This window comes from Caloenas nicobarica, chromosome 3 (genome assembly GCF_036013445.1).
Source record: "Caloenas nicobarica isolate bCalNic1 chromosome 3, bCalNic1.hap1, whole genome shotgun sequence".
Taxonomy (NCBI): domain Eukaryota; kingdom Metazoa; phylum Chordata; class Aves; order Columbiformes; family Columbidae; genus Caloenas; species Caloenas nicobarica.
The window spans coordinates 30825165-30847841 of record NC_088247.1 but is presented as its reverse complement, the minus strand read 5'-3'; the positions used below and the strand labels follow the sequence as shown (position 1 = coordinate 30847841).

General features: G+C 35.5%; 1 protein-coding gene across 1 annotated transcript in view; it reads right to left on the bottom strand.

The window, feature by feature from the left end:
• The window catches only part of ADGRB3 (adhesion G protein-coupled receptor B3), a 445550-nt gene that overhangs the window by 155498 nt on the left and 267375 nt on the right, over positions 1-22677 (bottom strand). The window contains exon 15 of the mRNA XM_065630898.1: positions 22129-22172. Within this exon, the coding sequence (XP_065486970.1) occupies positions 22129-22172 (44 nt within the window). The remainder of the gene's footprint in view (positions 1-22128; positions 22173-22677) is intronic.

The following is a 22677-nucleotide window of genomic DNA, read 5'->3' as shown; positions in this document are numbered from 1 at the left end:
AAACACATGGGTTGCTTATATTTATGTTCTTTCATATCTCTTTTATGCGATATTAGTCTTCCATAGAGCTATTTCCTGTGGAAAATGGAGGCGCAAGAAGTAATTCAATACTTTTAAGACGTGACTCTTCACATTTTAGTGTTTGTACCCTCAGCAGAACAGCTGTTCTAGAAGCTTCTGATGCAAATTTCTCCCAGAGAAACCCTTTTGCTCAGATCTGACTCTGCTCAGATGACTAATCTTTTGGATCAGATAACAATCTTCCATATCTTCAATTCCAACAGGAGAAACTTTAAGAAAATAATAGAACTCTTCTCTCCGTTTAGTTTTATCTTATTGAGCCAATTTATGATCACTAAGTCCAAGGTTATTTCATGCAAGTAACTCTTCCGCAATCAATGTGTTTATTGCTTACCAAAACCAGCTTTTGGAATTACAATATATAGCATTTGGTTCATGAAAATAAAAATTTCTATTAGGTCTGGTATCTGGAAATAACAAGGTCCTACCATTTGTGCAGTACAGTTGTAAGTCATATTTATCTCCCTAGTAACTTTAAAATAGCCTCATTGAAGGTCAAATCTGACATTTGTATTTAAGAAGGATACCTAATTCTATTTCATTAGAAGCTACTTTACCAGCTCTTCCCAAATCAATTTTGACTGAAATAGATTACCACTTACTTCTTTGTCCTCCTCCACATCATTAATGTGCAATATTACATCTGTGTGCCCTACTTTTGTCACTCATGCTCAAGAATAATGAACTCAGATTGAAAGTGGTGAAATAAGGGGTTACTAGATTTTCTATGCCCTGACTATCCATTCTGAAAGAGAAATCTAAAGGGCCTTAAATTGTTAAATCTAGCAAAACAAAGACTGAGAGATATTTGAAACAGCAGTTATATCCACCAGGAAATTAATGAGGGAAAAGAGCAGTTTAACCTGGACAACATTGGCACAGGGACAAGTCACAGTTTAACAGGTTTTGGGATAGAGCTTTAATAACAGAATTTTATGATGTGATTTCCTGCCAAAGCTGGCTGCAGTACAAAGTGACCCAGAAAGCCCTGTCCAATCCTGCTTGACACAGAGTAAGAAACCACTGTGATAAAGTTTAGTTGCAATTAGAGTCTTTTACTTCTGACTAGTACTTTGAATTTCCAGTATGACTTTATCCTGCTTTATTTTGAAATACATCTGTAGTATACATTAACTCTTTTCTGGGTTTCATTTCTTCAAAGGTTAAAAAATCTTAATCAATGAACCTTGTATGTAGGAAAATTGTTAGCAATTTATTTTAGTAAAAAAAATGTTAGGTGGTCCAAAGATATATCTGAATTTCTGAGGAACAGTTATTTTAAAGTAAACCACATTATGCTGTTGCATATGACCTTAAAATCCAAATCAGTCTCTCCCAGAGTCTCCATGGGGCAGGTGAAATGTTGTTATATCCACTGCATAATTAAGTTTTATTTCCAGCAAAGTTTAAAAATGATTTCAAATTTCCTACAACTGAAGTTAAATTTATGAAAAAATATTGGATAATTTTCAAAGTCTACTATTAAAAAGACTCAGAACACCTGCATTTAAAATGATTCAGAATTCCTTTCACTGGCATTGTTGGAACAGAAATATGTATGTTACAATTTGATCTTAGGGCTCTGTTCTGACACCTGAAGGTAGTTGGCTGTGGCACGCATATTTGCATAAAAGTGGATGAGGAAAACGAAAAGTGAAAGATGCATATTTGTCCCAGTGAAAATGTCTTTGGCTTCCATTTGGAATAGATGTATATTTAATTGCAAGATATTGTATGCAGCTGTAAAGTTCGAAGGGTGAATTAAAAGAAAGCGGTATGTGGAAGTGTAACATTGCCTGAGCAATTCTGCAGCAGAGTGATCCTGAAACAGTGCCAGAGGCAGTGTCAAAAGTAGCAGCACATCCATCAAATGAGGAGATAGCCACAGAAGTGGATGCTTTTACAACAGCTAGAAGAGTCATATTTTTAATTATTGCCTTTGGGTCATGAATTTTCAATAATTTTCTGCTTGTGACTGTAGATGGGAGAGGTTTTGGGGGAAGGAGACAGCATGAAGGTTTGCTGTACTGTTGTAAGTGCTACAGCATATGATACAAGCAGACAAATCCTGATTCTGCCTTCACTTGCCTGCTAAATGTTATCCTACAGGTATACGAAAGATATTTATATGTTTGGAAATTGTTTTAAATAAACTTAGGTAGTAATGTAGAAGGGATGGCCTACACGGAGACATTATCTGAGCTTGCTGGCATGTACACCTAATGTACAGGTTGTCTACAATTCTACCTTACTGATGTTCACAGGAATATTATTTTAACCAAGTTTTTTTAGTTTTCTTGTAAACAGACTTAGAATTAAAAATAAATTAAAAATGGGGGGGAGGAGGCAGGGGAGAAGAAAACTTAACAGTTCTCTCTCTGAATTTTTCTGCTTACTGCGTCTTACTTTGGTAGTAGAAGTCCAGATAATGGTCTTTCACTTTCAAGCATGGAGAACAGAAAATTTTTTGGTATAGCTGATATTAAAGTGGCTTCCACCCATTTTTTTTACCTGGCTGTACCTCCTTTTACGTAAAAGATATGCCTACATCTCACCTCTATATATCTGAGAGTCTGGCATTTGGGGAGTGTGGCTGCATGGTAAGATAGAGTATTAGGAGAACAAGAATGGCTACAGAGCTGTCTGATTTAATCTCTGTCTCTTGCATTTGTAAATGGTGAATCTTTCCTGATTAAAAAATATACACAGGGTACCCTATATAGTCCATCATTTATGAAAATAGTTATATTTACTTAACTCTACCCTGCTCAGTTGGGAATTATGCACTTCCTATCCTAGCCTTATATGTCTATTTAAGACCTTGTAAGTCACAATGACATTTCTGCAGTTGGTTCTCTTCCTGCAACTCTTTCTTTCAATAACGAACCCCAAACCCACCAACAGGTTGCCTGATAAAGTGTTTTACTCGGTCATTTTCAATTTCTATACTAATTTTGCTTATGGCATAATAATGAAAAAAACATCATTCTGGTATGACTGGCAAACCTGAAAGTCCTAGCTGGGAGAATACATTCAGCTATTGGAATCACTCAGAATTATAAGTAACTCTTAGCCCGATCTTTTCACTGGGGTGTCTTGCACCCATCATAACAAAAACGCTTGATGGGGCCATGCAATAAGGAACAGTGTATTTGTTTTAGGTATTCACATATTTTAGAGGCACTGACATTCTGATTAAATATGATGTTCATCAACATGAAAACCTGACAGATTAATAATATGCCTTACTCATATAATAAAATGGACAGCATTTGCAGTAGCTTCAGGAATATTTAAGATGTCAAGTAACTCTTTAACTCCTTTTTTTAATGATAGGAGGTATAGAATATTTGTTTCGAGCACCAGGTCACTGATGTTTAGCACTGTCTGGTTTACATCAATGCATACTTAAACTAGATCAGAAACTATAGTTCAAACACTTGAATCTCAAAGCATTACCACAAAAAAAATAAAAAAGAAGCATTAATCTGCTGTGGAGGAATATAAGGAAGACGTAAACTAAAAAATTGCTACAGAAAAGCTAAGAAAATGAGAAAGATGAGCTTTTCTCAGAGAAAGAAAATTACATGTGGTTACTTGAATTACAGTCTTTGCTCGGATTTTTACATGACCCTTTCTAGGATGCAACAGCAAAAAGAAAAATATCAGTATTTTCATAATCTATTAGAAAAGACAGTAACACAAGTGTTTTATATTCCTAATGAATGAATCAGATTTAGCCTATTCACATACAATATAGGGGATAGAAGTGGCCAACAGCAATGTTCCTCGTTATATATATGTCAGGCTAAAATTTTTTTTATAAGCTCTGACTTTCAAACAAACTGTGAAATTCGATTATACAAGTCATTGGAGTATTAGAGGCAAAAATATACGTTTAGAGAGAGGGAATCTGTGTATTTAATGGCAGAGAGATTACATCTTTTTCTTGAAATTATTTAAGAAGATTTAAGGAATGTAACATGAACTGAAATATCAGGAAAAAATATTGCTTACAGGAACTTTTGCTGACCAGAAAAAGCAAATGTATATTTTGTACTAGCAGTGGTCTGAAACAGATGACATTTTAAAGAACTGCTGAGTCAAGAAGTTTTCTATGTTTTCTTGCCTGAAAGTCTCTCTATATAAAATCTAATCTGTCCAATTCCACCTAAGGGTTATTCTTAAAGATTCTTTGAATGCCCACAATATGAACATGGAAATAAACTGCAATGTTAAAGTAACTTTTTTACCCCCAAGTTTCTCTCTGAATTCACTGTTGATAGTCTGGAAAATGTTTGCTCAACACTCCTACTGATTTTAAGTGGAAGACAGGCAAGTCTTACGGCATAATATGTTTCTAACTTCTAGGTCTTCAATCATATCAACATTTTATACAGTGCTTCCACTTCTACTACTCTGGATCAAGGACTAAAGGAAACAAGGCAATTTCATTGTCTACGTGCAGCATCTTCTGTCAGACTGTTCCTTTAGCATGTTCCACTTCTGCATTTTGACACTGACCAGGACCTCTGGCTTTCTGACTGGGAGCCTTCCACCCAGCAACAAACAAAAAAGCAAGTAGACAGATACCAGATGTCTAATACATAAAGCATTAGTAAAGTAATTAGTAATTAGTAAAGTGTGTGCACATATTTGGAGACAGTAAATTATTTGACCAGTATTTAGCAAGGCAAAAGTTGCTATTATTTCAGTCTTTAATATTGAATGAAATGAATTTATATGAATGCGGACTTAAATAAATTAAACATATGTCATAGTCTTAATCATATATGCCAAAAGCAGATATAGTTAAGAAATTACTATGCCCCCCAGAAGTATTTTTATTATCCTGCCTGTGCCGAGTTGTTTCTACCACAGCTAGGCTGCTACCAGTTTCCAAACCAGGTAGATGAATGCAGTGTAGATTATATTGACTCTACACTGCAGTGACTAGGCGAATGTTGTTTTTCCTTTTGCATCTAGATGTCTTTGGAGATAGCTGGCACCTGCAGTTATACTTGAAATATTGTGATGAATGTTGCAGAGCACTGGATAGGAAAATCAAGGAAACTAGAAATAGCAAAATGTGGGATGCTTCTTGGTAGGTGTTATTTTGCAGTTCATCACAAGTACAACACTGAAATGTTGCCATTAGTCACATATACTTGTTGCTGGTTTTGTGCACACAAGAAGGAATTAAAATGTGGAGAAAACCATCTTCCAAACTAAACGACATAATCATCGTCATCCTCTTGATATTAGTATTTTCCCCTCTCGAAGGGAGGGTTTTCCTCCTTACTTTTGAAACCACACAGAATGGGAAAACAACACAATATATAGCAGCAAATATATTCAGAAATCTGCATCTCTCCTGTACACATAGAGGAGGAACTGGCAAGTTTGAGGATATATGATGGAGGACTTTAAATATTATTTTGGAAGTTCTAATTTAATTTTTAACAAAGCATCTCAAAATTTCTAGTCCTAAACTGAAGAAGACTTCAATTGTGCAAACTTACAGGCTGTGAAATATTCCCCTGCTGTAGACTTCAGTTAGACTATTCACAGGATGTGTGTTTAAGCAGTCTTATCTAATACTCAGGTGAGATGTGGGTCTCAGGAGAAATTGTGAAACACAAAAATCACATTTAAGAATTATGAATTGGTGAACTCAAACATCAGAATATTTTTGAGTTCTGTCTGATTTTTAAAAGGCACCAAATGACTAACAGGAAAAGGCCTGACTCCGTTCTAATTTGTACTGGTTCCAGCCCAGAGACCAGAGAAAGAGTTGCTGGATGTAGGCATAAAAAAGCAATGTGTTTAAATAACATGGCAATCATGGCATTGGGGATAAAATACACAAGCCCAAGAGTCAGGTGTTTAAGTTTCTTTGAACAGTGAATAGTGAGAGGTAGGCACTTGAGGACAGTGTTCACAGCAGCTTGGAGTAAAGCACACATGAATCAATAAAAAACTGGTAAATTAAATCTTTAAAATTCTACTTCTTTGGCATCTACAGGGATCGACATCTGAAACCACTTTTCACATGCAGATAACTGTGTCGTACAGGTGACCAGCTGATTCCCTTTTAAATTAAACTGCCAGAACGATAGAAGCAGTGCTGTCCCAAACATCCTCTACCCCAAAGAAGCCGATCTGCATTTTATAATAGGTCCTCATCAGCCAGGAGTTCAGAAGTATCTTATCTCTGGGACTGGCAACTCTAGATTGAAGGTAACTCTCTTTACAAGCTGTGAATTGTGCCACAGTCTGTGTGTAAAGATATAATTCACAGGAGCAGAAAATGTCAAATAGAGACACCAATCCTAACCAAATGATGATGCCCCTTCCTTGGAAGGTGTGGGAAACCTGTTTCAGGGACTTCTTATATATTCAACACTAAAGAATCTTCTGGCAGTTCACAGAGACTCAGAAGCTGTGGGTTGAACTTCCATGTCTGCGCTCTCCTTACTTTTTGACCACTGTGGAAATCAAACAAGCACATCTGAGCTTCAGTTTTCTCATTTGTGAAGTGGTACTACACTGACAAGGGCTAGGATACCAGTATCATCTTATTCTTTCAGCATCACAGACCTCTTATAACCAGGGAGAGTGAATGAGACAAAATGCACAACTTCAGTACATGAGGAATCATTTCATTGTGCCCAGCTCTGGTGCATCCTTACCAGTACTGGTAGTTCCCTCCAACGGGAAGAATTGCTGAGAGGCAGAAAGGACACCCCTTGACTCATTTGACTTGCAGGTCTCTGATTGAGGTTTTACAGTGAGAATAGGCTGATGGTTTGTTGTTTGTTTGTTTTTAGTCATAAACCCATTTGAAGGTAAATGGAAGTCACTGAAAGAAAATATGACACTCCATAATGCCATTCTCATGCAGTCTCTTCAGAAAACTGCTGCACATCTGTTGCCCTTATTTGAGCACAGGGTTTCAGTGGATTAAATTCTTTACCGTGTCTGTTGATGAATTCAGGTTTTGTTCAAAGGCTTCTAGATGGATCTGCTATAGTTTTAGTGAGGAAGGAAGTGTACGAGTAAAACAGGAAAAGAAGTCTTTGATGGTCAGTAAGGCTACTAGAAATATTTTTTTTTCCTGCAAAAGCAGTTCTCAGTTATAACAATATCCAAAATTAAATTGTTTTTTCCTAACCATAAATGGGACTGCTTTTGTTTAGATTCATCATTGTACTCTGTCCTTACTTGAGATGTGCTTTCTAAGACAGGAGTACTTTTGGTATTAAATAGATCTATTTTTTCTTTAAACTTTAGCTAAAGTTATGTTATGACCTTTTAAACCACCTACTGAAGTTTTCTTTCAGCAGATAAATAATAAAGAGACTTTCAGTTCAGCAAAGCAAGAGTTTAAATTTAGGGAGACAAACAGTGCCAATAATTTGACAGACAAGCTCATTTAATGTGCAGATATCAAACTAAGATAGATTGAAGATAATGAACCTACTTATATAACCAAGTGGAACACATGCTATATACCATTTTGCTAAATTATAGCTTTGTTTTACATTTTGCCCCTAAAAATTAGCAATTAGAGCTAATCTGTATTTCTCATAGGTCATGAAAAAAATTACAAGTGCCATTGTCATCATATATTGTAAAAATTCGAGCATCTTCACCCAGTTGAACAGCCAGTTGAAAACACACGGTACATTTAAAAAAATTACTTTATATGTATATATCCCAAAAGATTGAGAAAAAAGCACATAGGCTGAAGTAAAATTAACTTTACGTGAATATTTCTAAGTTAACTGCTTGTGTGCACAAGAGCAAAATAAGTAAATATTGAATTATTTGGTAATTTTTTTTCTGGAAGTAAATCCTTATGTTATTCATTGCCTTTTTACCACTCAAATAACTGCTTGGGAGTTTCCACATGTTTCACTGATTACATTATTGTAAAGGGCAAAATATCCCTCAAACTAAAATTTCATTATTTTTACACATCCTTCTGGAAAGACTGCATAAAATGTAATAAAAAAAAGTGATTTAACCATGATCAGAATTTATGTCCTGTACAGAATAGTGAAGAAGAGGCTAAAATATGAGGTTTAAGGGAGAACTGAGAGCAAGTAAAACACAAATGATAGCTTGTGCAATTATTCAGTGCATGGTACAGAAAATGAGTTTTTGAATATTTATAAGACACAATTCATGAAAGTCTTGTAATAATGTGCCTGACAATGTTTTATTGTTAATTAGTTTTCTTGCTAGATAGACCTGTCTGCTGACACAGGTAATCCCTGTAACCAGGATACTTGCACCCAAATGGGTTCTACTTTGCAAGTATGAGTGCAATCTGTCTTGTTAAATTAATTTCAATACATGAGAAAATAAAGATGCCAGATCAGTGGGTAGGGGAAAGAGGAGTGTGATGTAAGCCAGTCAGTTCTAGCTTTTAAGTTTTAGAGTACATCACCCACTTCAATTAAGAAAGATAGTGAAAAGGTTATTCCTGGATTTTTAGCCTTTAGGAACTGATTTAAGAGACAATCAAAATACTGAGATAAAATTGGTATGAATAAATCACAAGAGGTTTGAGTTTTTGATTTGTGTCACTAAGCAGAATGAGACTAGATTTTCTGCTTCACAAATTTCAGATCGCCTCATTATTAAGAAAATATGGCAGAGAAACCATATAGCCAGAAGAGTTAGGCTGATTGATTCTTTGCCTGTGTAAACTGATAAATGGCACATGCACTTTATGGCAGGAATTGAAATCTGAAAAAACAACTCCTTAAAACCATAGAAAATGTGGAGCTGCAATAACAAAAAGGCTTGTCACACATACAAAATCCTGGACCTGTTTGCACATTGGTAATATAGAATATAGGATCTATACTGCTTTTAAAGACATACTGGAATGTATATTCAATACAGATTATGGAATTCACAGAGTTATGCAAGATTATGGCTTCCAAAATGGCACAGAAGTTAAATACCAGAGCATTTTGTGTTCTCATTACAGTGTTGTCATGAGAATAGATTGACCATGTACCACTTACAACCTCCATGATAATCCATGCTTTGTAACTATAACACAATGGAAGACTGTTATACATTAAAGTTATTTTACTTCCTAAGTAAGCTTTTAAAGAGGGCAGAAAAGGACTCGAAAGTGCTTTTGGGAACATAATCAACCTTGAAAGGATACAAATACCCATTTTCTTATTACCTCACCCAAGAGTGGAGATAGGATAAAACATCATCACTAGAAACTAAACATTCTGCCTCAAAACATGTCTTGGTCCCATTGAGGGCTCATTTATCATTTTTATTTTAAAGTATCTATCAATTACATTTTATATTTCCAATATTAACTTTGATGAATGCATTGCCTTCCCTCTGACAATATAGTAGTACCTTGTATGTTGCCATTGGAGGATGTTTTCTCCATAGATTCAGTAGTTGTCACTATGAACTTGATGATGAATTTACAAAGTTGGAAAATGTCTGTCTCCAAAAACTACATTCATTATGTCTTAGTGTACTTCTGAGCTTATTTTTTCTATATCCAGTTCTGTGAGTTCAATGTCAATAGTACATTTTCAATATTTTTAATTATACTTATTATTTTTACTTTTGCTTGCAAGGAAAGCAGCTCTACGAGATCATTGCTTATACTCTGATAGTCAGGGCTCTCCCCTGGGAAGGAAAAGCTGTGAGTTTGAACATCCTGAGACTGAAAAGGTCTTAGAACCAATCCCTAGAACTCTACAAAGACTTTAGCCTTATGTTATTTTGGAAACGGTTGCCCTCATCTCTTTAACATGTATGTGTTTATCCCAAGGAGATAATTTGGCAATCCATATCCTGAGGTAGAAAATGATACATAGGGCAGGATTCGCTTTGGTATTGAGACTTCTAAATTTAGGTACCTACAGGCATGCAAGGTGTCTAAGCTTCCATTGTAGTCAATGGAGATCGTGTCAGTAGAGTCTATGGAGCCTAGAAGACAGTTTCCTTGTATTAGGTACCCAATGACTGTGGCATTGTCAGACACACACATTTTAGTGTTTTCCTTTTCTTGATTTTGCAGTTAATTCTGCTGTTAGCAATTAATTTCCTACACACAGTACTACTTGAGATGTCTTATGGTGGCTTTATCTTCACTCACTTTGAAGGGCATAGGTTTCTCCTATCTCCTGTAGATATATCCTGAAATTGTTCCACACACCTGTCTTAAGGTACCTAAACTGAACTTTTAATATTAACCTGTTATTCTAGGGCCTATTCAAACACATTTACATAACTATTATTTCCGATTTCCTAGCGCTATGCAGATTTCTGGCTCAGTTTAGTTAACAGGAAAGGGTGGGTGTCTTGTTTAGTTGCTGTGAGTCACTTCTTGTAGTTCTTATCTCTCATTTGGCTGTCCAGGACATTTTGGCACATGGTTTAAGGAAAATAAATCTTCCTGCTGCATTCAGTGACCTATTTTAGACTTCTACACTTAATTTGGACACTTGAAATGCAGTAGATCCAGGAAAAAAAAAGTGCTTGACTCTTTTCTTATTTTAACATGAAAGCATTCTCACATTTGTATCAGCCTGCATTTGTAAAATGCCTTCTCTTAAAAAAAAAAAAAATCCAGAAGGGAAAGTATTAAAAACACCAGCTGTAAAGTTGGCTCTTGATGCTATATCCTTCAAAATAGAATACAAATACAAATAATATCAAAAACTTATTCACATCCCCAACACACTGACCAGGGTGTTCCTTGGTGTTTGTGATATATGTTTTCCAGAAAAAAATACCTTAATCAAAATAAACTGAAAATGTAAAGATCTAGACAAACCAAAAGGAAAAACAGTTGTATAGGTTATAAAATGGTATTTGGGTGACAGTTTGAGCTGGCAGCAGCACAGAGTAAAAGAAGAGTATCTCTAAAATAGCATGCCCAGTATATATAGAAACTCCATACACAGCGGAATGTGTTAGAAAATACCTTTTCACCTCACTCCCAATCCTCCCTGGTTCTTCCCCACAACTGTCTGAACAAGCAGCTTCTTTGTTCTCCTGAGATTAAGCGATGAAACGGTCTGCCTTTTGTCCGGGATTTCAACTTGTATCATCACTCTCAGATAGTCGTGCACCTATACACTAGTTTTTCATGGTTCCTTAAAATGACACATAAGAGATGTTGCTATTTTTGCAGGAAGGTGAGAGTCAAGCCAGGACCACATGGGTTGTTTTACAAGTGTTAGACATTTTCTAGATGAAAGAAAGATGGGTAATTCTAGTGCTTAGGTCATGGGGTTGTGGACCTAAGAGCACCTTGTGCTCTAATTTTGGCTGGAACACTGACTGACTATGATATTTAGACATCTGTATATTTCCTCAAATCTGATGAAAATGTTTCTCTTTACTGGAAAAACCTCAAAGAAGAAGGTTGTGTCTGATCAGTTTTCTTGTGTAAATCACTTACAAAAATACAAGAACAGAGTGGTCTGCTTCAGATGAAAAACAAAAATAAAACATGTACCCAGCAGTCAATTGTACAGGAGGGAAAGTTAGTAAGGAGACATATATATATATATATACACACACACATATATATATACAAAACCATGTTCTTGGTAAATTTAGCATAGTTTTTCTCCTGCATTTACAATGAAGGAGATAGAATGTAAGGTGTTATTTCAAGATCTGTATATGGTATCTAATATAAATAACGTTAAGAGCATGTAGAATCTGACATCGATAAATACACATTGCACTATGCAGAGCATGCCTTGCTGTGTAGCACAATAAAGAAAATTATGTTTCATGTTTTCAATTGTACTTCTTGGGGGGGTAGTGGTAAATATGGTTTACATGCTTTGTTCCTCAAAGACTTTAATCTGTGTGTTTACATGAAATGAAGTATGTCTGTGAGTACACACACAATTTGTGTATCTAAAACATCATGTTTTACTGTCCACTTATAAGAAAAAGGAGAAGGGAGGGAAAGGATGGGCTGAAGATGAGTGATATGCACAGAAAAAGATACTATTGATTTTTTTCCTGTACGTGCTACAACTTTTAATCTGTTTAAAAAGAGATTAGACTATCTCCTGAATACTGCTGACTCTCTTATTTTAGAATTCCTGTATTAGCTGCATGGCCCTATGTTCGTTAAATGAAATCAAAAGTTGTTAAAAATAAACAATGCTTTTTTTCTTTTCTTAAATAAATCTTTTCGGTTTGTGCTATTATCTGACATTTGACATATTTACATTTTAAGTTATTTTGATATTATATTAAAAGCATAGCTTCTTTTTGTGAATAACCATTTAAAACTGAGCAGATATCAAAGAAAGTACTCACTGACATTTTAAAAAGACATTGAACGGATCTATATTACAGTCTAAATTGCAATAGTGGAGCAGAAACCTAAAGGATTTAGTTTAAAAATCTGGTAAAAATCATGTGCTCTTTACAGGCTAAGCACACAAAAATATCAAATTCATCATAAGGAGGGATTCTATTTTCCTGGGTCTGCATTGCTCCATATGTCAGCATATGCAATCTCTTGATTATTGCCACTCAAGCTGATACAATAACTCCTGGATTTGTGCCGATACCTGTGGAATGATTATGGTTCTATGGTCCCAATCCAGCATGCTGTTTAAGCCTGGGCCTTCAATAGATCTCTTGGCAAACTTGACAACAGGAACATATCTATGTTGTGATGAACTGATAGTAATGCGATGGCATTTTAATTCATGCTTTTGATACATGCAAAGATATTTCTGTAATTTAAAAGACAGACATTTTGCTTTGCATCCACAGAATTATGGGGAGATTGAAGACAACCACTAGAAGTTGCATCATTAGGATAACATGTAGCATTGGTAATCATAACCATGGTCTGTGAAATTTAGAATTTTATTATATTCTTCATTCCTTAAAATAATAGCATGGATTGCAGGATGCTATCCCCAGCACATGCACTTGAATACATATTTATATTACATTTAGTTAACTAGCTATGCAAGAAATCTCTCTTACTCAAGAGTATTGGAGAAGATGATGATAACATTAAGAAATCATCACAAATACACCATGCTGTCAGCTAAAAATCTATTCAGCCATAATCTAGCAGCTATTCAACAAAACAGAGTGCTTTTTTAAATGAAATTGCTCTGCTTGGAGATGTTCATCTAGCATATTACCTTCCATTTAAATTTGTTTAAATCCTAAAATAGATTTGTATTGTTTTCATTAATGTCTGGCCATCCAGCATAACTTAAGCTTAATAAAAAATATTCTATTCAAATTAAGTGGTAAGTGGTACGAATATTGTCCTTATGATCTTTAAAACATTTAGAATTTTAACTGATAAAAAGCAAAACATGATTTTTAATATTTTATCCTTGTTTGTGGGCATTTTGATTTTATGGAAAATTCAATTCATAGCAGGTATATTCCTTTAATCAAATGTCAGATAATGTAATGCTGGCATCTACTGTTTCAGTTTTAAAAGATTTCAACCAGCCTAGCTCATAGGAGAGAATGGTAACTTGAGTTGTACTCTCGTAAGCAGAACAGGGCTGAATTAAATACAGTAAAAACATAGTATCCAGTAAACCTACCCCATATATAACACCTCATAAGCTGGAAGATAAATATAAGACCATATACACCTTATGCTTTCTCTGTGCTGAAATGGAGTGCAGGATCCACTAGTCCCCATTTAATGACTCAATGTTCTCCTGATCTGTTTAGCTGGTACACACAGAAGAACTGTGTATACAGGATGAGGTTCTGAGTACCGCAGACAAAACACTATGGAATGGAAACATGGATAACTACAGGAGGATCAATATAGAGATATCAAGAAACTGGTATATTTTATCTTACATTTTGCCACACATAAAAGATGCAAGTGCATAGCTACTACCCTACCAACATTTCAATGAATTTTTCTAAATATTGGGATGCTTCAAAGAATGAAAGTCGTAAGCACATCTTTATCCACTCTGCACTGAGTTTCTTGTCTAGATTCAAATTCTCAAAACATCATTCAAGAAAATAACTCTATTTTTTAATGACAATGGCCTCTGGAAGTCAACCATACAGATACTTATATAGAGAGATATAGATTTTTTTTTTTCTGAAGTGTGGCTTTCCATGAAAAAAAAGCCTTTTCCGAAATTTTTTATTGAATACTGATCAGATTTTGTCAGTGGGGACACGTAGACATTGATTGACGTCATGGACAGGAACGTGGAGGTCTTTGCTTCCCTCTAGTGGCTGGCCCAGGAAGAGGATTAACTACATTGCTTATGTTGCTCAAAAGATACCCCGCAAAGGATTTATTACACGTTAAGATACCTGTGAGGTCAGCAAGATGCTGATGCAGCCTTAAAGGTGTATACTTGTGACAGCACTTGATAGATGTGGCAGTTTTAAACTGGACATGTATTTGACTGTTTTTGATGGAGTTTCACAGTTTTATAAGGCAGAGATACTATTTCAGTGTTGACAATTCAAGAACAACTGGGGGCAACCCTCTAAGATGCTTTTCAAAACACTATTTCAAATATTTCTTTTGAGGTCATATTGTCATACAAACACCTTTCTTGTAGAAACACAGATGAGACTTTGATGAATTACCTGATGTTTGATTTATCAGAGAGAATAGTTATTAATTCAGGAGACTTCAATCAGATTTAGATCCATGCCTTTGGAAGGAAAGACAAGCAAACCTACACTCTGTAAATGCTCAAAAATGCCTTGTATTATATTCTTGTCATAATATTACTAAAAGTAGGTGTATTTATACCATTTGCAGTTCTGTCTTTTTTGTACTGACTGCAAATAACTTTAAGTGAAACAAATATATGTCCGTGCAAAACTAGACAATATGATTTACTTATAAGCAATGTATGCACATGATCTGTGCCCCTGTTGTCAAAGGAATAGGAGAGAATAGCAGAAGGGTACTTCCCACAAGTCCTTCTCACATGGATAAGCAATATTCCCCTGATTTTTTTACCTTTCTGGGAAATTATATTGACTTTGAAAACAGCTAGAGAGCATTCTCAATTAGGACTCAGGAATATGGAACTCTAACTCTACCAGGGTTTGATGTGTGACATCAAACAAATGGCTTTGCTTTCATTACGCCCTAGTTTCCCATGTCTGTAACCAGGGAGGATGACACCAATCTCTCTGTTAAATTGCTTTTAAATCTACAGGTGTAACACACTTTAAGAGTTACATAATATAAATGAGAAAGGCTGATAAACTTTCACAGTTGTAATTGTGCTATATTTTACTTTTGGAAGCCATATTGGATTTGGTGAATGCTGGTTTCCCTTAAAAGACTCAGTCCAGCACCGTGCTGGATTCACAGATCCCATCTGCTGTATTTCTTTATGAGGTATTACTACAGAAAACAACTATCACATTTTATTTTACTTGGTAGCATCCATGAATTTTTCTGGAAACATAGATACAAAACCAAATTATGACCTTTTTTTTTTTCCCCCTGTTCTAAAGTTTATTTAAATTACTTAATTATCTTCTGCTCTAATAATACACTAAAAAATCTGTCAAAAGTTCAACTCAAATCTTTAAATTTGATTATGAGGATACAACCACTAGTTCTTTTTATTCACATTTTAGAATTATAATTGCCTGATATTACAAGAAACCACTATTTTTAGGTTCTGAAAATCTACATTTACATAAAGGCAATAAATAGCAACTAAGCTCTCAGCAAATGGAGTTGATTAATCACCCAGTAAAAACTAAAAAGAAAGTGAACTTATTAGCAAGAATTAATTTTATTTCCTTTTTTTGCTATAAATCTCAGCAGGCCATGTAAGCTCTGTTCATGGCCATGTAGGTGTTAGTGAAGAGTAGTGCTATAAAAAAGAACTAAATTATAAATTCCTCCCATATATGCTGATTCATTTTGTGTATGACTTAAAAAATGAAATTTTGGGTCTGATTCTTTTTCAACATAAAGACACCTACATATTTCAGAAATAAGTACTCCTCCATTACAGTATAATCTTAGCAGTTTCTAAATTAAAAAAAATAATTAAAAAGCCAAACAAACAAAACCACCAAAAACCCCAAACCAAACAACAACAACAAAACCAAACTAGAACACCAAGAAAAAACCAACAAACCAACCAAACCCCAAAACATATAGGTCTTGCATGGCTTGCGCAATTGTTTGCTATTTGACCTGATCTGATTCAGATCAGTGAAAGCCTTTTGGTTAGCTGCAAGGGGGTTTGGATCAGGTTTTTCATTCCACACTGTTTCAATGAAAAAGAATATGATTCTGTAGAGTCTTTCAATTTTTTATACAAGACCACCAGGAAGAGAAGATTATGTAGCATGTGGTATTACACAGGTTCCATTATGGAATGTTCTTCATAAAATTAGGTACTGCAGGAGGTATTGATCTTTTGAATAAGATCATTAACATTAACTCTTCCATTACATTCGCAAACATAAGCACAGAAGCTAATGATTTTCTGCCTTGAAAAACATGAAAGAAGCAAATTCTGACTGAAAAGTTGAACCAACAAGTTCGACTGAAGTCAATGGAATGAGCAAAGCTTTAGCTGGGATATATTGTCAAATTATATTTACACGAATTAATCTTATACAATTTTTATTCTCCTTATAGAAAAATCTATTTTCTCCATATCTTCCTGGTGAAAGAAATAATGTGAATGTAAAGTAATATAAAGTAATGAGAGGCTTCTATTCATATTTCCAGAAGCAAATTCTGATTTAGGAAATTCTATGTATTTGATTATTAGTTTGAGACATTTTTATGTGTGTTATAAAGAGTCTTTTTGAACATATTCTTAAAGGCTTGCAAGTCTAGGCCAAAGAATTGTAATGGTCTACCAAGGTAATTTTCAAAAGCAAAGTGGACAGGAGAGAGACAGAGCAGATCAGTGTTCCCTGTCAATTTTATCACAAGGCAACAAAATGCAAAAGTTGTTCTGCTGGTATGCATGCAAGCTTATATCCTAAAGCTGAGTCACATTCTGCCCTATAGGTGAATCTGTGAGAAAATCACAGTTAACTGGTAGACTCTTCTTTATTTGCACTGAACAAATTTCTTCATGACCTATTTCCCCACAATTTTATCCAGGGGCAATGGGAGAAAAATAGTTTAAAGCTCTAGGAGATCACTAAAAAAAAAAAAAAAGTAATTGTAAACTTTTTTTTTGAAACATCTTTTTCATGGAGGTTGCTATAATATGTCTGGAGTGAAATCCTGAAGTTATATAAATGTATACAATCTCTCATTTCTCATAGATAGCTATTCATAGTTTCACATAGCTTCAGGGTAGAAAATCTAAGCTGCTGTCAATGTAAATTTGTATGGCACTGGAAAAAATAATAGAGCAGAGCTACCACTTGCCCTAAATTAAAACCGAACCAGGGCAAAATCCTTGTAGTATTAAAAAAGTCAGCTAATTGCATTGTACTACTGCCCATTGTATATTCAGCAGGCACAAACTACCATGAGCACTCATGTGGACAAATAAAAGGCTGTCATACTGTTGTAAATCCTTCTGCAGCAACTGGCAGAAAGGAGCCCCAGGATGCTAAAGCTCTTTCCTTACCCAGTTTTGTGAGATGTCGTGTTGCACCAGATACAGCTGTGGAGCTTGCCAGCAACAAATGACACTGTCCTGTGGAGAGCACGGGTCCACATTACACACAAAACATTTCTAAAAGAATGAACACCAGCTGCATTGCTTCGCTAATCAGTTGGTGAATATTGAACTCCCATGTGAGATGTCACCTCCTTCCAGTAACCTCCAGTGTCCACCCCATCTTCCATGGCCTCATCGTGATGGTGTTAGCCAAGGGTTGCATGTGAAGATGGAACTCACGACGCTCAGTACTGTGGCACCTAGTTTCCAGCCTCTCACTGTGTTTTGAATTCTGTACCCTGGTTTAAGACTTTGTTAGGCTAAACTTTCATGGATCCTGGACCTCCATACAGACTACCTGTTATGGCACCTATCACAACTATAAGCATCAGAGAAGGCAACAAACTTCAAAACAACTGTTCAGACAGCCTACAAAACTGCCATCATAAATGGCATTTTTAAAATGGAAATGTATACATACTATAAGGATTCTTTGATCTCCCATGCTTACACAGCCTTGCCCAGACTTACATAAAGCAAAACAGCACTTGGAAAAAACACCACTGACAGTGATATGCATGAGATTTAGGTGTGGCATGGTGACAAACACATGGAAAGAGTGGTAAAATTAAACATAGCTGCTGAGAATCAGCTCCACAACCCATGAATATTTTCCTAAACAATATGGCAGAGTTCCAGCAGGACACATTGTGAGTAACACACTCCAGAGGAGCTGACAGTTAACCTGCCTGGGCTGCTCCTGTGAGGCTGAAAAGTGTGTTTCAAACTCCTCAAGACACTTCTGTAAAGAAAAAAGTGAAGGGCTGGTCCCTGACATCTCCAGGTAAATGCTCTAACCATTGGATTACTTGCTGGTTGAGCCTGTCTGCTGTCTCCTTCTCTCTTCTTGTCCTCTTAGAAAGGTAGGAGGGACCAGTGAAAAACTTTCAGAAGGTTGGTTTCATCTTAAATTCTTTAAAATCACTTCTGTGGAGTTGGAAAGTCAGCCCTAGTACCTGACCAACTTATTTTCTTTTGCTTTGTGGACTGAGACACTGGAATTATGTATCACAAACAGATACTGACAGCAGGGATAGTTTGTTTGTACCAGACAATGCAAAGTCGAAAAAATACAGCTCTTCCTTGAGTTTTTGTTTGTTTGGTTTAAGGAACAATTGTTTCTCCTCAGAACAACAGTTACAAATATTCCACACATTTTCCCATGCACTGAAAGGACAAGCATTCAGTATCCTAAGACTTTACTGAAGGCAACATTTAGAATACATTTTCTGAAATGAATGGAGGAAGATGTCACTCAGATTTCTGCGAGAGGAAAAATCACCACTAACATACCATTGATGCCACCAGCTTCGTGTAGGGAAGCTGGAAATATCAAAGCAAACACCAGAATTCATTAACAGCCTGGTTTCAGTCAACACAGACAGTTGTGATCTATATTTTGGGAGGATCAACTGAAATAAAATGCTGAATTGTTGAATTTAAGTTTGCCCTCTACAATACATGACATAATATTCTGTTGTTTAGTTGAACTATCTCAATATTGTACACACATTTGACTAGCTGCCTATGGAGAACGCACAAGTCTGTCAGCTTGATAAATGGAAAATCCTATAAAATATAATCACAAGGAAGAATCTCATAGAAAGAATGGATGTAACTGCTTTTGCCGAAGTTAGGATGACCAAATTGTCACAAATAGCAATGGCAGTAGGATAGGTTTGATGATCTGGTGTGATTAAAGAGTTAACAGATACACAACTTCCTTCAAGGATGGATGACAGGGAACTGTTAATCACTGATCAGTCTCCTGAGAAACATGACTAAAACCCAGATAGACAAAGCTTCCCCTGCTGTTGGAGAAATATTTAACTGACAAGATCAATGAAAGAAGTATCAGTTACCAAAAGTGAACTTGCAATGCATGCAGATAAAGATGTGGGAGAAGGGGCTAAAAAGGTGGCAAAATCCATTAGAAGTTACTGCTGGCTGTATGCCGATGATAAAAGCAAACAGTTTTCATCTGAAAAGCACTTAATTTAAAACACCCATCTCAGCAAAGCCTACTGATTAGTTAAGCACCTTCACCTAAAAGCAGACTAATTTTTGTTGGGTTTATTCCAAAATGCTTGCCAAATCCTGGGTATGCAAAAATTACCCAGTTTGGAAGGACACAAGCACAGCACAGCTCTGTAGGATTTGCAAAGTGAATGAGGATATTAATCTATTGAATCTAGTTGCCTGCTGCTGAGAGTGGTGAATTCCTGAGACTTAGACAAATGTGAAAAAAATAACAGCAAGCCACCAAGACCCCAACATCATCATCATGGACACCTAACCAACTGTATAGTCCTCCACATATTTATTTATTAAGATTTAAAAGTGATAAGAACTGATTCGGCATTGTAGAGCTTTCATGATAATTTAAAACTCAGTGTGTTAGAATACACATTCTGAACTATTCCCAAGTAAATACAAATAAAATATTCCAAAACAAAAAAGAAACAGCTTTACAAAAATAAAATTATGAATCAACTAATGATCCCACAGCTAACACTAGGGATCTTTTCCTCAGGGATGGAGGAATAAAGTAGAATTTTCTCTTACTATCACATGCTCAGGTAAGAGAAAATGTAACATTCTCCTAAAATAACACACACACGTGTAAAACAAATACCAATGGTGTCCATGCAGGCCTCACTGATACATCATGTCTTACTGTGAATACTTGATGGCTCATACTACTTTTCAAAACTGATACGCAAAAATACCCACAATCTTCTAATATTTTAACATCTTCAATAGCTCCTATTAAATAATATGACTAGAAACTGTATCCTTCAGTATATAAAAGCATGTGTTTCTCCCTCAAAACCTCAGACTATTTTATGTAAGCCTTATATAAAATTTAGATATTTCAGAAGTTCACTTTTCCATCCAGATTCTGAAGCATACTGAAACCAGTAAGTCTGTGTAGTACTAAACTTCTCTATAAGCAATACTAAGAGAAATGCATGCAAAACAAATAGCAAGCACAAAATACATTTGTTTGCAATTGCTTCACTTCCATCCCAAATATCTGCATGAAATCTTTTAATCACATTGTTAAATCCACAGCATGCCTTTTTTTTTTTTTAGTAGTCTATTTCCATGCAAATATGCCTTTGATATTCTGGACTAGAACAATGAAATCAGAGCATGTGCTCTAAATACACAGTGCTTAAAGTAATGCATGTAGAAGTGGTAAATAAAGCACTATACTACTACTGTGTAAGAAAAACCTTGTGAAGAGGAAACAAAGACCATATTCCAAATATCTTGCACTGCTTGTGCACATAATAATACATAATATCAAGTCTTTAATGTACTTTACCACACACATTTTACAGCAATGGAGCATTATGATGTTGCTGGCAAATAACTACATTCTGATTCTTTCATAGAAGCATAGAACATGTTACTACCTGTATTTGGAATGATTTCTAGCACCATGTCCAAAGTTTCTCATGTTGTTTCTCAGCCATCAGTGTACTGATGTAAACCCAGGTTCAAGGATAAAAGCACTCACAAAATCACAAGCATACAATTTCTAACACTGTAGATAAGTCTGTAGTATAAGACATACATAATATACTTGGGCAAGAAGTACGACATCATCTTTAAAAGAATTAATATGGCAATCACATTCTTCTTGAAACACTTAATCTGTATTTAGACAAAGTTCACCTCGACTTTATTGGGAGATTTACCGTGAAAGATAAATGCAGCAAATTACAACTGCATAAACTTGGCATTCTTTTTAAACCACACTGAATTTACTGCTTTCCTTCTCTACAGCGACATTTTCTGTTTTGCTACAGAAGGGACGCACGCTGAAAAAAGTAGCAGAAGACTGCCAGCAAGCTTTCGCTATTTAGTATACAGCTATTATTTTACTAAACTAAAATAAAAATTTGCACCGACTAAAATGAAGATTGCTGTGGGTATCACACTTGAAAATGATATTTCTCCCTGCAGTAACAGAAATAGGAGCCTTCTTTAGTTAACTAGCTGATCGTTTACCCACTTGCTTGTCGCCCAGCAACTACCATCAAAGAACTACAATTCTAAGACATCCTCATTTTAATCTTGAAAAAGCAGATTAAAATTACTATGTAAGTAATCTCGTCCTGGTGAGATATTGTATTATTTCTATTTACATAGCTGCAGAAAGGAAGCCAAGTGACTGGAGAATCTAGTACTTGTACATCGTGATAGGTTCGTTTTCCCTGCCCTCAGACCAACCTACTTACAGACCAACTACTTAAATATTGTTAGGTGCTTTGTTATATTTGAGCCAAAGCAATAGAAGCAAAAATCTGACACTTACGTTCTTGAATCATCCCACAGCACACAGTAGGGATTCAATGTGCCCTAAGAAGAAAACGAACATACATTAGTTACTAGTATACAAAAAAAAAAAAAGTCATGCTTGAGCTAAATATTTATGTGTGTCTCCTCCTATAAGATCATCTGTATACTCTGATGAATTTGTGCCACTGAAATTGCAAAAGCTTAAGGTTAATTCTTATGGAGTATTTAAAAAGCACTTGAAAGCAGAATATTTGCTTTATTGACTCTCTTAGGTATGGTAAGCATAAAGTTGACTATTATGGTATACCTAGTATATCCTAGTAGAATTAAAATATGATATAAGAGTCAATTTGCTAAGAGACTCAACTTAACTGAACATTTTTGTGTGTGTTTAGAATCAGAACTTTAGGCACCTCCGAACTTGGATGTCAAAACCAGTAATGCCTTTAAAAATCTTAAACATATGCTGGGCAAAATGTCTAAAGGCTGGGATTTCAGATGACCACACACTCAATACCCAAGTCCTTTTGACAATCAGGTCCTAAATCAGCAAAGAGTTGAGCTC